Genomic DNA, 16,189 nt, shown 5'->3' with positions numbered 1-16,189 from the left:
TAACAACCATTGCAGCATCTCCATAATCACATGATCAAAATTCGGATGTTTATCCACTGGCTCATATTTATTGCAGTGTCCCGGGATCATATGATCCCCTTTTGCGACCTTCTGATAAGCCAGATTCTCTTAACAACCATGTCACTAACTTAACAATTGCAACAATTCAATGAACAAAGGTGGCAAGATTGGTCACTTAATCACTTAATAACCATCTCAGTTAGCAATAGAAAGTTTAGGCTAAACTGCATTCATAAGTCAAGGACTACCTGTATAGCAAACAGGCAGTAAGACAAAAATCAAAGCCTTCGAGTGACTTCTCATGAACATGTAGGAAAAAACTGTTCCAGATTTGATTCCCTACAGCAAAAACACGGAATATTTGGCTTAACAGAATGTGTCGAATGACTCCTCTCAGCCAAAGCCAGAACAATCAATACTGAAAAATATTGAATATTGCAGCTCTGCAACATCTGAAGCCTCCTATGTGCTCTTCAGGGGTATATTTTTAAATCTACAATTTCATTCATATTCATTTTCTGCCATAATGGGAGATACTAAATCTTCCTGTTTATTTAGGAAGAAAATGTCCATGATTATAATTTATGGTTAGCAGGAAAAGTATTAAATTGATTTAGCTTTCATATTTATGCACCACATATTCAAAATTGTTTAAAACTTGATAGAGGTAGCATGGAGAAACTTATTCAGTGTTGTATTTCAATGTAACCTTGCCTCCTAACACTTCACACTTTCTTTGGCCTTTGCACTTTCCAAGTTTTGCGGTGCATTTCATTCGGAATAGAATAGAATAGAATAACAGAGTTGGAATGGTTGAACTAGAAGACCTTCAAAATCCCTTCTGTTATTCTGTTATCTATATGAGCCTGTACATAGAGTGTATGCATGGTTAGTATCCACATAGGCTACATAGAAAAATGATTCCTCTCACTGCAATAATCATTTGTTTCAATTGCAACATTTTAATCCATAGGAAAATGGTTATCCACTTCCCTGTCCTGTGGTCCATTTGTTCAACCATACCAGAGTGGGGAAAAAATTATGTAATTAGTTCAGCCATCCAGCACTGATACGGACAATCTTCTCAAACGTATTTGACTACCCTATCCATTGATGTGTTGCTTTGCCCCAGCCTATTCCTACCTATTTTTAATTTTATTTGTTTCTCGTTTTCAGGGAACACTGGTCTAATCATTGAACCTGGGAGCTTTTGAAAGCCATCCTGTTTCTGACAGTCTGAATGACTGTTTGCTTCCAACAGGCAGAATACTAGCCTATGTCCCTAGATAGCTGTGGCAGGCCCTCCAAGAGCAAATGATGCATCATTGCATGTGTCAGGCCGAATTAGAAAGCAGGCTCATCACATTACACCCAGAGTTGGAGCTGGCAGCTCCTGTGTCCTAGAGTCACTTGATCTGGGCTGTCATACTCCCATCTCCATCACTCCAGCCATGGGAAATCTCCCTAGACAACATACGGACAATAATGCTTAGTAATGAAGTTGCTGTGAGGAAATGGTTTCTTGGCACTGGTCGCCACTAGCTGTTCTATTAAGTTGTCTTATGGTGTTATATAGTTGAAGGCATTATTTATGCTGCTATTTATTTCTGCTGGTGTTAACTTATGTGCTCATTGCTTGGTACAGCAGCTTATTAGTATATATTGAATAAGGATAAAAAGGAATGAAATAAAGTTAAATATCCTTGTCTTTCGCAAATTACTCAAGACCCACCTTTATCGCCAGGCATGGGGGAACTGAGACATCCTCCCCCAGGCTTTTATATTTTATGTTTGGTATGTATGCGTTGTATGGTTTTTAAATTGTTGGGATTTTAGATATGTTTTATTTTAATATTAGATTTGTCTCACTGTTATATTGTTTTTGTATTGCTGTTGTGAGCCGCCCCGAGTCTTCGGAGAGGGGCGGCATACAAATCTAATAAATAATAAATAATAATACTAATAATCTGTTTGGGGGGGCTGGTGATCCTACTTCTTTTATTATCCTTCTTGGTAGGATAATATGAATATCATGTAATTTGAGGATGACAAAAAATGGAATCTTTAGTATCTTTCAGATAGATTCCTTTAGAAATACTATCTAATGTTATATAATGAAGAAATTTGATTGGTTATATGATTGATCTGAAACTTTATTCCTTTCTTTCTTGACAGTATTGGGCCGGATATGCTAGTTATATAATTCAGTTGGTTTGTTCATCAAATTCATATCCCTCCTTTGGACTCATTTATAAAAATAAATAATGTCTTCATTTTTCTATCAAATGCTGCAACTGAAAGTAGTATAGAGCACTTCAGTACAGTGGAAGAGCAATAAAATGTGATGTAAAAAACCAAACAAAAAACCAAGTGAAATACACTAAATAAAGACAAATATTCATGGATTAGTATACATAAATCTGCTGAACCGTAGAGTATGTATATTTTATCTAATGAAATTAAATTGTCTGGTGTGACATTTAAGAACGAGAGGAAGAAATTGTGAACATTGAATTGTACGATAGTGCTGATTATTCAACAAACTTAGCAACATAATGACAATTTGAGGAAGACTCTTTCATGGAAACAGGGTCAACAGTAGCAAAATACTGAAACACCCAGCATACTGTGTGATAAATTTATTTGATAAAAGTATTAATTATATTTGATTCACTCCTTTTGTTTCTTATCTTTGTTAGGTACCTGTGCTAAGGCCCATGGATTTAATGGTGGAGGCAACTCCCAGAAGAGTCTTTGCAAATGCACATACCTATCACATCAATTCCATCTCTGTAAACAGTGACTATGAAACCTATATGTCAGCAGATGACTTGAGGATAAACTTATGGAACTTTGAAATAACCAATCAAAGTTTTAGTATCCTTTGCTGCATGAGTCTGCCTGGAAATATTATCCAATGGGAAGAAGTCCTGTTTTAAGAAGAAGCACACTGCTCAATATTCAAGTTTACATCTCTTCAATGGTTGGTTGTAACATGCAGTTTATATTTGTTTCTTTTCCTGGACCCCTTCTACTTTTATCCTATACCCCATCTTTTACTCAAAATGGTCATATCCAAGGCCTATTTAATCTGGAGAGTTTGCTTCCTTTTTATGATGCTTTGTGGGTATAGTTTAATGCTAAATAGTGTCTCAAGAGCTGAAGTGCATATCTGCCATCAAAAAAAGTGAGCCAGGAAATGTAGGAGGAACTCAAAAAGAGCAAATATCTCTTTTCAGATAGTCTCTGTATAATTATCTTTGTTATAATTCCTGCGGCTTTTATTTGAAATGTATCAAGCATGCAGTTTTGAAGTTTAATCAAATGCTTACTTTGGTGATGAGCATATGTTCTCCGTGAGATTTGTGTTGTAAAGATAAGTTTATGTAAGTAGTAACTATTTAGAGAAGGGTGCTTCTCTCTATTCTTGTTGCCATGAGCAAAGCAGCATTTATTGTAGCATTGATGTGATCATATTCCTCAGAAGCGGCACCCTTTGTCAATAGTCAAGGATGTGTCTTCTCAGGATGCATGTGCATGCTCAGGTGACCTTGGATGGGCACCAAAGCTTTTGGAAGAAGACAGATAGACACTGTGAGAAATAGTGTTTTGCTTATAGCCATGCTGCAGGCGAAGGACCTCTCAAAATGGTTGGTCCATTTTAAAATTGTTTTTCTTTTAATTAGTCACTGAAATAGACATTTCAGGAGTGAACAGTGTTGTATAGAAGTATTTGTGCCTTTATTTTAAAATCTACAGGCTTTCAAAATTTGGGTTTGCTAATATAAAGAGCAAAGACTTTCATGTACTGGTATAAACCAATGTACTGCAGACAAAAAATATGTGCCATTGGACATTTTGGGAGCTGCTTCCCCATGCAGCTCAGATGGATTTCATGATATATTTCCACATTTCTCTTATACATATTTTATTCTATGACCACATAGACAGTAGTTTTGCCTTCAGATAGAGGCAATAATGGTAGGAAAGAAGCTGCGCAAATGTCCCTACCCAGCTGTTTTCTATGTTGTAAATTGGCTATAGTGGAGAATTGGGGCGGGAGTCCTTTTGAGCTCTCCTATTCAACTAGGCAAAAATCCAAGCTTGCTTTAGGCAGCCTTAATAGTATGGTTGGATTTGGAAATGTGTCATTGTAGGCCTTCCTAGCATGCCCTGCATCAACTACGGCCATTTTAAGTGGTACAAACAAAGCCTTCTATTTAACAAAGGTTTATTGACCTCTCCCTTGCCTATTTAATAGCTACCACACTTTGTGGAGAACAAAACTTCCTTCTCAGTACAGATTAAAATGTACACAGGTTTGTTTTTTTTTAAGTTTGGCATTTGTGTTTGAATCTATGAGGCTAACAGGTTGGTAGGTTTTTGAAGAAGGAAAAGATAGAGAATTCAGTAATCCTTAAACTCAGGTAATAGAAAGAACAGCACACACAGTTTAAAAAGACAATTTGTAGGAGTCTGGTAACTGCTTCTCCAAGGCAATGCAATTCAAGGAACTGCTAGAGCAAAGATGAAGGGTGGACATGGAGAAGCTGTTTCTATGCTACTAGGTGTAGAAAACAGGAACTTTAGATTTCTTCACTATGGAGAAAGAAACTGGATCTGCTGTGAGTGTTACAGAGAAGAGTTATAAGGGTTCAAGGAAGTGACGGAATATTCTAATAATGTTATTCTTAGTATATTCTAATTCGTATTTGCTGTGTGGTATTCCTGCTCTAAATCAAGGTCATCCTGCTCTAAATCAAGATTATTATCCTGTGTATGTTTATTTGAAGGATATTCTGCTCAAACAGCAATAACACTTAGACTTGGACTTCATAGTGCTTTACAGCCTTCTCTAAGCAGTCAGCATATTTCCCGCAACAATCTGGATCATCATTTTATTGTCCAGCATTGCAGGCTAGCTCTGTTGATTGCCGGTCAGAATCAAACTCCTGGCAATCAACAGAGCTAGCCTGCAATGCTGCATTCTAACCATCATGGCTCAAATAAGGAGTATAAAAGGGAAAGATGAAAGACAGCGATAGAGGATAAAGAGGAATAGCAATAGCGGAAAGAAGACTCTTCGAATTTGGGGGAAGGAAATCAGAGAAGAAGCAGGTGGCATTAAGGAAGAGCAAAAGAGGAGGAAAAAGATACATTGCTGTGGGATAAGTGATTCTCTACCATAGTTTATTCCTGCAAGAGAAAGATATGTCCAGATATATTTATCCTTCCATTTAAATGTAAGTGGCCTTGCCTTTCAAATGTTGCCTTAACAATTAATTCCTTGAGCCTCTTGCACAGCTTTGTTACCAACAACAGCGAATACTCTGGTTTAGGTAGCCAAGAATGCTCATGTAGCTCAGATGTGTTGCGGGTGCTATTTTCCAGCTTAGCTGACAACTGTTTAGATTTTGCTTAAAGATTAGCTTGGGAGATAAGAGGAGGCATTGTAGGGTGTAATTTAGAAGACAGGTGCCTTTAGAGAGAATGCGGGAAAGAAATATTAATAGGTAGCTTTCACTATGCTCGAGATGTATGACAGGCTGCCAGATGCCGGCATTCAAATGAGAATCTGCCAGTCAAGTTTATAAAGCCATAATAGGAATTATAATAGGACAAAGAACAATAATTCATTTCTATAAAGCATGTCCAAAACATCACATATTCTTTTAAGTAACACTGCTATGCAGTAAATAGAAACCTGTTACTGAAGGTGATTGAAAAAAAGAAAGAAAAACCTTGAGAGCCAGATGTATGCACAAGTGTTTGTGCTCTTGTATTTTTTTTCAGCAATAAGAAGGAGGCTTGCTGGATAGCATGTCATAGACTTCTTCAAAAGATAGAGGTGCTAAGAAAAATGGAGGAAGGGGTAGAGGGAAGCAGGAAGAAGGGAGAAAAGGAGAAAGAAGGTAGAGAAAAGAAAGGGAGGTAGAGGGAAGGGAGTGACATGAGATGATCTGGGAAAACAGACGAGCAACCTGGTTATGAAAGGTAAGATTAGAATGATTCTTTATTGTTTATTGGATAATAATATATAACTATGTTAATATTTGATAAGATTTGATAAGATATTATTATGAGTCTCAGGAGAAGGGCGGCATAAAAAACAAACAAACAAACAAATATTTGGAGTATGTTAAAAAAACATTTACAAAAAAAAAAGACAGAGGTGCTGGAGAGGCCACAAGATAATAGTAGTGGTAAAGGTAGTGGTGAAGGGAAGCAGAATGAATCATCCCATAAGAAATGGTGGATCAGCATTGACTCCTAGGGTTTAGCCTATATGTATGTATTTTGCCATAGGGGTCTAATTGTTTGCAGATATGGTATGCTTGCTTAATCCAGGTGTTGGATTCTGCACTTCATATTTCTCAACTTGCAGTTTGGTCTCATGCATTTCCTTAGACTATTTTTACATAAATCAAGCTGTAGAACCAATATCATTCCGGGCTTCAGATAGCTAGAAGCACTAAAAGAGGTACAGTGTTACCTCTACTTATGAACTTAATTCGTTCTGTGACCAGGTTCTTAAGTAGAAAAGTTTGTAAGAAGAAGCAATTTTTCCCATAGGAATCAATGTAAAAGCAAATAATGTGTGCGATTGGGGAAACCACAGGGAGGGTGGAGGCCCTGTTTCCTCCCAGGAAATTCCTAGAGAGGCCCCACGGAGGCTTCTCCCTGCCTTTTCCAGTTACAGTTTCGGAGGCTCAGGTATGTAAGTAGAAAATGGTTCTTGAGAAGACGCAAAAAAATCTTGAACACCCGGTTCTTATCTAGAAAAGTTCGTAAGTAGAAGTGTTCTTAGGTAGAGGTACCACTGTATACGACATTTTGATAGGGGAGGGCTATCCTTTCTAAATAAAGTGAGCATTGTGTGGTATTTAAACTTCTGGATGATGAATTTGGAGAACTGACTTCCAGTCCACCTTGGAAGCTCCCTGGCTCCACCCCCCGATTGCACAATTTGTGTGCAACAGCTCCAATGCTGTCTGTGCCAGTCCGTGCATGGCACCATCTGTTTTTTTACATTTTCAGTGATATTTTTGCTCTCTGAGTATGCGCAGAAGGAAAATTTCTCCCGCTCCCACATGTGTGGGAGCAAAATCATACAACAGGAGGCTCGCGTGCACATGTTTTGGGCAATTTTTTGCTCTCTGAGCATGCACCGAAGGAAAGTCATTCCTCTGTGCATGCATGGAAGCAAAATTGCCCGAAGGGATGTGCACACGCCAACACGAGATGTTGCGATGCGCACGCAGTGCACTGGTAGGAAGGTAAGAGGAGCCCGCCCCTGCTTCAACTTCTGAGGAAAAGGCAGGATAGAAATCGATTCATCATTTTGTCTTTCAAGGGCTGCAGTGGGTTGCCTTTCTGGCAGAAGAGAAATGATGGGTCAGCATTAACGCATAGAGTTCAACCTCTTTGTAGTAATCTAGCACTTCTTTTATAGCCTTGGTTTTTTGTTCATTGCATTACATCACTTTGTCCTTGACAGTTAATCTGCCTTTTTTATCCTGGGTTACCTTTTGCAAATTTAATTCCATAGGAAGGAGGAATCTGTAGAACTTGTTCTTCCAAAAATTACAACAATCCCATTTTTATCAAATGGATTTATCTTAAAAGAAAAAAAGGTTGTCCTGGTATATTAATAAATCATAGCTAGAACTTAACAGTTTGTAATTAGTGATGGGCGAACCGAACCCGCACAATTCAGGTCCGTACCAAATTTTGCGGTGTTCGGTATTCCGAACATGAACCTGAAATTTTTTCAAACTTTGGGCAAAGTTCGGGGTCGTGTTCGGCATTCGGAGCTTTGACATCACCGGCAGGTTGCTAAGGATGCTAAGGTGATCACTTCCTGGATTCCATGGAATCCAGGAAGTGATCACCTTGGCGTCCATAGCAACCTGCCGGTGACATCAAAGCTCCACCCCCAGAATCTCTTTGTGGGAGGGATTCCCCGTTCGAGTTCGGGTTCGGGTTTGGTTTGGGTTTGGCCAAATTTTGCGTAAAGTTCGGCTGAACTTGCCGAACCCGAACACCGTTGGGTTCGCCCATCACTATTTGTAATGAAACCTGACTGATAAGTGGTTGCTTGATTTTTAGTAGCTTGTTCATAGAGTCCTGTTTGTTTAATATCCATTGTCAATCGTTTCTTCTTGGAAGAATAAAAAACATGTAAGGGGTATTATGTATGATTTTGCCAGAGCATTAGCAAAAATAACATTTTAGATACTTGCCATGTATATAATACAAGTGTAAAAGCCTAGCTAAAGTTCTAATTTTTAAAGAAAGATAATTCAGGTACCTCATTGTTCTGTCAAGATTTTCAAATCACAGTTTGAACTGTGAAATATAAGCCCCATTAAATAGCTTGAGTGGGAAAACTGGTTTAGTCAATTATATTCAAGGCTTAAGGAGGCATGAAATGTAATTTAACTTTAGCAATGGCTTGTATCAAAAGAAGCATAAATTCTCATTCCCGTCTCTCCTCTTCTTCCACCAAGAAAGATGCAATCAGTTGAGAACTACTTCATGCTGCAGTAGTAATTGCTTTGGAGAGAAAAAAATTGAGAATATTTGGTAAACACTGACATGAAATGTGGGCATATTTTAAGAAAGTTTTTTTGTTTAATGCGTAACATTATTTTGTCCTAGACAGTTAGCTGCCTTTTAGTCACAGGTTACCTTCTGCAAATTTAATTCAATACAGAGGTGGGGTGAAATGCTCCCATTCACTCCTGCCTATCGGTCATCAGAGAGTCAGTTGCAAAGGGAGCGCAAGGCTCCACTGACCTACCCAGATGCCCCCATTTGGTTTATTTAACCCTCTGTGCATGCACAGAATGCTTTGCGTATGCGCAGAGGGTAAAAGAACCCAGGTGGTGGTGGGTGGGTGGGGCCTCACACTCCCTTTGTGACTGGTGCTCTGACAACCAATAGGCACGAACGAATTGGGAGCATTTCATCCCTGATACAGAGCCTATAGAAGTTATTCTTCCAAAGATTGTAACAAGCCCATCTTTTTGCAACTTATATCTCCTACAATCCCAAACTGTTATCCATCCTCTCACAACGTCTTTTATGAAGTTTCTAAAGGCTTCTCCAAAAATTCTGGCAAAATTTTCATTTTTAATACAATAACAAAGAAAAAGTCCAGAAGCACCAAATGTACCTGAAACTAAATTTAGTTTTTGTTCTAGTCCTACCATATTTCTGAAGTGATACTCAAAAACATTTGGGGTATAATTTATTTTAAATAAATTTAAATATATTAAATATACAATGGAGGCAACCTAGAATTGAATGAATGGTTGTAACAGAATAATGGAATGGGAAAGGATCTTGGAGGTCTTCCAGTCCAACCTCTAGCTAAATGGATGGCTGTTAAGACAAGGGCTTGGCATTTTGGACCATGGTGTCAGTCTGCTCCAGGAAGGTGTCCAAGCCAACCAGTCAGTGGTTGGTGCAGGGTCTCTTGGTCTCAGCCAGAATCTTGCCATCTTCAGAGAGTAGCACCACTTTGGAGTGGGTCCACCCCCTCTTCCACACCACCGTAGATTGCAGCCATGGAGCTCCACAGCTCCACCTTCTGTCCTTCCTTCCTTCCTGCCACTGTGGTTTAATCATAAGGCTGGAAACAAACTGTGCTCAGAGTCACTTGGAACCTATCCAACTCTCTAAACTAAATATAAGCATTTAACATTAATATTTATTTTAAGTTAAAATAATTGTACAGGTAGTACTTAGTTAAACTCCGTCACTAAGCAATGCAGCTGTAAAATGAAAAAATCACACGACCACATTAACATATGATGACAGTTCCAGTTATAGTCATTAATGAATCATGCATAGTCATTAAATGTGATGTCACATGATTACAACTTCCTGTGCCACTACCACTACATGCAACACTATTTTGAAATTAGTTGCATGAAAGCCTTGATTCCAGTCAGCCTCAAAATGAAGGAAAGCTTTTAGATTAACGTTAGTCATCTACTTAACCAGCAAAAGAGTAATCATGCAGTCACTTGATGGTGATGAAAACGAAGTTAGGAGGGATTCAGCCCAGACAGAGCTGCAGATTACCATAGTTGTCAAGCTTTCATAAAAGCCAAGTTCCAGACAGATAACGAACATGGGAGAACTCAGAATGACTAGCTATGGTAAGGCAGCATTTATGACAATCGAAAACAGATGTGCTTTGGTTGATCCTGATTTCTGATAAACTGCTGCAGAGTGAGAGCAAAGCTATTCTGCTCTTCAGCTATGCAAACATAATGTGAAAGTATTGTGAAGTAGCAGTTTCTAGTGCAACGTTATAGGTAGAGACGCCATCATTTCTTTTAGTGGAATATTCCTCAGTCTGTGACTTAAATATTTACATCCCTGTGTAGAATCCCCCAAGGCTAGGAGGAAATATATTGAAATTTGCACTGTACCAATGCAAGTTGGGCCATTCTGCCTGACAGCAGTTGTCCAGAGTTTCAGACAAAGAGTCTTTCTTATTTCTCTTTAGATGTATGTGGAGTTTAGCATTGGGCTCTTGTGTATGCTCTTTAAATGAGTTATAGTTATTCTTTCTGGGCGTGTCAGTGCTGTACCTATGCTTATGTATGCTCACTGTTGGTAGTAATATATTTCTGTTGCCAAACGCTAATTCAGTTAGTTCACTGGAATCAGTCAATTTTAACATTTCAGTCTCAGGACATTTGGTATCTAGACAACTTTTTATTTCATTTTGCTTAAGGAAATATAAATGCCCCAGGTTACAGAAGCAATAGCGTAAATCAATGAAGCCATTTACTATCACTTAGAGACCTCGGCTCAAATTCTACTTAATTTATAAATTAAATATATGTCAGAAAAATGTACATCTTTATTCAGATTTACTGCATATCACACCATCTCTGTGTTCTTGGGTATAATGTATTGCAGACATTCTGACTATATCAGCTTTGTTGTGATTTGTAACAATAATGCTTTCTGTCATTTTGAATTGACGGGTAGCATTATCCTTTGATTTAAATCCTCTAATAAACCAAGTCTTACACTCCTTTGCATATCAGAAGTAAACCCCATTGTGGTCAGTAGAAGTTATTCCCGGAGAAGAAAATAGCAACTTAAAAAGGTACATTAGATATTGTCCTCAACAATCTGGGTCCTTATTTTACTGACCTCAGAAGGCAGGAAGGCTGAGTCAACCTTGAGCCTGGTGAGATTCAAACTGCTAAGTTGCAGGCAGGTAGCAGGTAGCAGAAGTAGCCTGCGGTTCTGCACTCTAACTGCATCACATCAGCTCTTAGTCTTTGTATTAGAAGTATTTGATTACAATTATTCTTAGACTATTGGCACCATCCTTAAAACAAATCTAGACAAATAAACATTTATAAAGAACTCTGATTTCCTAATGTGATGCTAATCTGTGGCCCTTGCTTCCTGCTAACAGGAGAACGTGCAGCAATGCTATTGAATGTGCACCAATGCTATTAAAGACAATCATTAAAATATTTTACAAGACTGGATGTCAGTTGTAAGTCCGTGTCCTACCGTGCTTCCCCGAAAGTAAGACGGTGTCTTACTTTCTTTTTACCCCCAAAAACCCCACTACGTCTTACTTTCGGGGTATGTCTTACATTGGAAAAAAATTGAAAGGGTCGCGTTCCCGAAGGCATCTCCCCAGAGTCCAGAAGGGCAGCCGCGGGACAGGAGCCTCGTGAGCCCTTTTCCAAGTTCAACCTCAGGGCTCCAAGTGGCGTGCACGCGTGGAGCCACAGACGCGTGTCGGGGAAGCGTGTGTCTGGAGGGGAGGAGCCGCTCTGCGCAGTTGGGCAGCCCCACCTGCCTGCCGGAAAGGAGGCGGGCGAAGGAGGGCGCAGCTCCGGCCGCTCGCCTCGGAGCTGATCGGCCTTGCTGGCCACTTGCAGCCGAGCCTTGGCAGGACTCGGTTGCTGGGACGAGCGCCTTTGCTGCAAGCCGCCGCCCGCTCGGCTCGCTTCGGACCAGCGCCGTCCTTCGCTTTGCCAAGCCGTGGAAGAGGAGGTGGCGCCGCGGCGAGGGGCGCGCGGGGAGCTTGGAAGCGACGTCATCGGGCTCCCCCCCGGCAATACCCCCGTGTTTCCCCGAAAGTAAGACATATGTCTTACTTTCAGGGTACAGCTTATATTAGCCGACCCCCCTGAAACCCCCGATACGTCTTACAATCGGGGGTGTCTTACTAGCGGAGAAACAGGGTACTTATCCAGACTATTAACTAGTCCATCTATTAGTCTCCTTCCTTTGGTGGAAACAACTCAAAACATGACTGTATGAAATATTCCTTAAACATTCAGAAGAACTTCTTGCCTTTTATCTGACTAACCATAAAAAGATTCTATTATTTTTATGTACTGGTTTAATTTTTCCTGAAATTCATCATGCTAATATTTTAATATTAAATATTAATATTAAATACTATTTAAAAGTCAGCATATAGTTTTTTTAAATCTCGCAATATTATTACTTTCATACTATTGAATATTGTTAAGCAGAAGTAAGTTTGTATCACCATAAATTTGACTACTTCCTCTTTAAACACATCGAAATTTATGGCCATTATAAATTTCATACCCCAGTCCAGTTGTGTTCAGTTTAAATAAATGCTGTTTTTCCAGTCAGCAATTGTTCAGCATTATTGGATTATTCCAGATTTTAACAGAGGAAAAGGGGAGAAAATCGCCCTATATACTTTTTGCTTCCTGAATAATTTTATACACTGAAATGGTCATCACCTTAATTTATCATATACAATATTTCCTCGACCAACAAATAATCTTTAATTCTTGCCCATTCGTCTTGCTCCATTTGCAGCTTTTAAAATAAACATTACAGATAAGCCTTGCTTGGCAACCAGTGTTGGGACTGGCAATTCAGTTGTTAAGCAAAGTGGTCACAATTTTATAATCTTTTTACGGATTGCAAAGGTTGCAAATGTCAAGACTGGTTGCAAAGTTACTTTTTCATTAACGTAACTGCAAGCAGTGGCTAAACAAGACAGTTGCTAAAGAAGGACTACTTGTATGTAGTTGCACTATGATAAATGTATGCAAATATGTTTCTCTGTGGGCAATTGGAAAAAATGCAGTTACTGTTTCCTTTTATAAAGGCAAAGATAGCAAGAGTAAATCCAAAAACTATAACAAGATTACTTTGTATGTGAGCCTGGGAAGGTGTTTGGTAGAATTGTAGTTGACAGGTTGACAGTGACCAAAATTTGGGGTATACAGTGTGGCTTTATATTGGCTGGAGTAAATGCAGAACATATTTCTGTTCATCAGCCGATAACTGAAAAGCCAATAAATATGAGAAAGTTCATTTTACATTTATTGATTTTGAGACAGTGCATGATCAAGTAAATGGGCTTAAAATGTTTTGCATTAGTATGGAAGGGCAAGTTGATGGCTGAATGTAATACGAATTACAAAAGATAGAAGCAAAGCAAGTGTCAGAATAAATGGCAAATTTAATGAATCGTTCAACATTGAGCTGGGACTAACATGTATACATAGAAACATAGAAACATAGAAGTCTGACGGCAGAAAAAGACCTCATGGTCCATCTAGTCTGCCCTTATACTATTTTCTGTATTTTATCTTAGGATGGATATACAACGCCCTCTTATTTATTTAATGTATTTATGGATAACTGTAACGAGCCTTGTGGTATTAGAAGTGTAAATAAATTACATTTTTGTACACTTGAGCATGCATATGAAGCCATGTTGCTTCCTGAGCAGCTGAATGATTTACAAGGAATGTTAGAGAAAGTGAATGATACCACAAAGAACGGTGATATGAAAATTAATGTATCAAAGTTTGACAAGGAAAATGGAATGAGGAATTGCAATGAAAAGTTAGAGCAAGTATATGACCTTGTGTAGCTTAGTAAAATGATTACTAAAGATGCAAAAGTTATCAAGTAATTTTTAAGAGGCATAAATGCTAGGAGAAAGTAGTCGGTAATATATTGCCCTCTGTGAGGAATTAATATTTGTGAAAAGAAGCCAAAAACCCTGCACAGGCAGTCCTCGACCTACAACTACAATTGAGCCCGAAATTTCTGTTGCTACGTGAAATTTTTCTCAAGTGAGTTTGGCCTCACTTTTGTCACAGTGGTTAAGAGGCAAGTTGGTAAGTTGGTAACATGGTTCTTAAATCTGGCTTCCACTATTTGGCTTATCAAAAGGTTGCAAAAGGTGGCTTGGCCATGGGACACTGCAATCATCATAAATATGAACCAGTTGCCAAGCGTCTCAATTTTATCACGTCTACAGGGATACTGTAACAGTCATAAGTATGACATATGGCCATGTCACTTTTTTCAACGTTGAATGGTCACTAAACGAACTGTTGTAAGTTGAGGACTATCTGTATTATAAGAAAAGGCTCTGGTCCACTTTGCTGTATGGAAAGGAAACGAGTATATCAGTAGCAGCATAAAAATTGATATAGAAGGAATGGTGTACATAAGAAAATTATGTGGAAAATATGGATTAAATATAAAAGAGTAATAATATTAAAATAATACATTGAGGTGATTTGATCACCTAGAGCAGAGTCTCTCAACTTTTTTTTCACCCCTTTAAATCCCCTGTGTGGCCATAGACAATGGCCACTGACATAGGTCAACATTTAAATCATAACTTTTTTCCAAGCTTTCACAGATCTTGTGTAACAGCATCGAGGACTCTAAGGCAGGGGTCTCCAACCTTAACAACTTTACAACTTGTGGACTTCAACTCCCATAATTCCTCAACCAGCATGAGCTGGCTGAGGAATTATGGGAGTTGAAGTCCACAAATCGTAAAGTTGCCAAGGTTGGAGAACCCTGCTCTAAGGGATCCTTAGACTCCAGATTGAGAACCATTTGATATAGAAAATAAATGAGAATCAAATGGCCAAACCAAAAGGGAAAAAAAGAGATTGAGAAATGAAAAAAAGGTCCTATTTAGATGGAATTGATAACTAAAAAAGAACAAAGTTTAATGAGGGATCCTTTTCTAGAGACGTTTAAGCAACAAAAGTATATGAAGCAGTATGGAAGTAAGAAAATTTACATGGATAAAAATGTGGAGAAATATAATGAATTGTGTTGGTGTAAACTAGATTTAGACATATTTTCTTTCTTTACCTCTTGCTTTTAATTTTGGGGGTTCCTATTTCTTACTCAATTTATGTGCTTTGCTTTATACTGCTTACTCCAAAAGGGAATATTGTGACAGTTATTAATTATTTTTTGTAAGAGAAGAACTATTAAACTATATATTAAACTAATTTGTAATTTCCCAAATCCCTACTTTAAAAGTTGGTGTTACATCGGTCTGTTCCAGTCTGTGGAAATTCTCAGAGTCCATGTTACAGATACTGATAAGTGGATACCATTAGATAGGGTATACGATAAACTTTAATTTTATCACAAAAAAAATCTAGGACATGTAAAGGCAACTGTTCATTCTGGTTGGTCTCACGCTGGGGACATGACCAGCAAACTGAACCTCCTTATCTGTCTCAAACAGAATTTTCATTTGTGAGTGGATAAGAAGGAAGTTATGGCCACCTATTCAATTTTGCCATCATATAGCATTAAAGAAAGTAATCTTCACACACAGACACCTTTTCTCAATAATCTCTAAGGGAATGGGATGTTCTCAGTCTCCCATTCACTCCTTTTAACAGCAGGAACTTAATTTATTTTCCACATGGGGCAAAGCGGGTCTCAGTGCTTTTTTTCTTTCCTTTCTGCTATCTCTAAACTAAGATTTCAAAAAGCCAATACACTTACCTCATGCTGGCTTTTTACTACTGTAATGTGAAAGCTTAACACTAGTAGCCACTATGTTAAAATGTGACTGAGGGCACCAGTATTTGCACTAAGCTGGGATTCCAAAAATATCAAAATATGTACGAGATCATGAATCCTACAGTGTTTTGCCTTGTGATAGGCTTGGACCCAAAACAGTGGAGGAAGTTCTCTCAGCCGGAATGATTAATATTGGAAATGCTATGAATCTTTGTCTTTTGGGAGGTTTTATTTTGTCTAAAGGAAAAATAAAATAAAAACAAGATTATAATTCCTCCCTTTTAGACCAGAGGGACCATTATTACCTGGAGGTTAATTGATAGTGCTG

At 38.5% G+C, this 16,189-nt stretch overlaps 1 protein-coding gene across 5 annotated transcripts in view; it reads left to right on the top strand.

The window, feature by feature from the left end:
• The window catches only part of PPP2R2B (protein phosphatase 2 regulatory subunit Bbeta), a 272,333-nt gene that overhangs the window by 225,094 nt on the left and 31,050 nt on the right, over positions 1-16,189 (top strand). For all 5 annotated transcript variants that reach the window (XM_070739381.1, XM_070739384.1, XM_070739385.1 and 2 more), the window contains one exon: positions 2,721-2,898. In XM_070739381.1, the coding sequence (XP_070595482.1) occupies positions 2,721-2,898 (178 nt within the window). The remainder of the gene's footprint in view (positions 1-2,720; positions 2,899-16,189) is intronic.

This window comes from Erythrolamprus reginae, chromosome 2, assembly GCF_031021105.1.
Source record: "Erythrolamprus reginae isolate rEryReg1 chromosome 2, rEryReg1.hap1, whole genome shotgun sequence".
NCBI classification, from domain to species: Eukaryota; Metazoa; Chordata; class Lepidosauria; order Squamata; family Dipsadidae; genus Erythrolamprus; species Erythrolamprus reginae.
The sequence above is the reverse complement of the archived record's forward strand: the minus strand, read 5'-3'. Positions and strand labels throughout refer to the sequence as shown.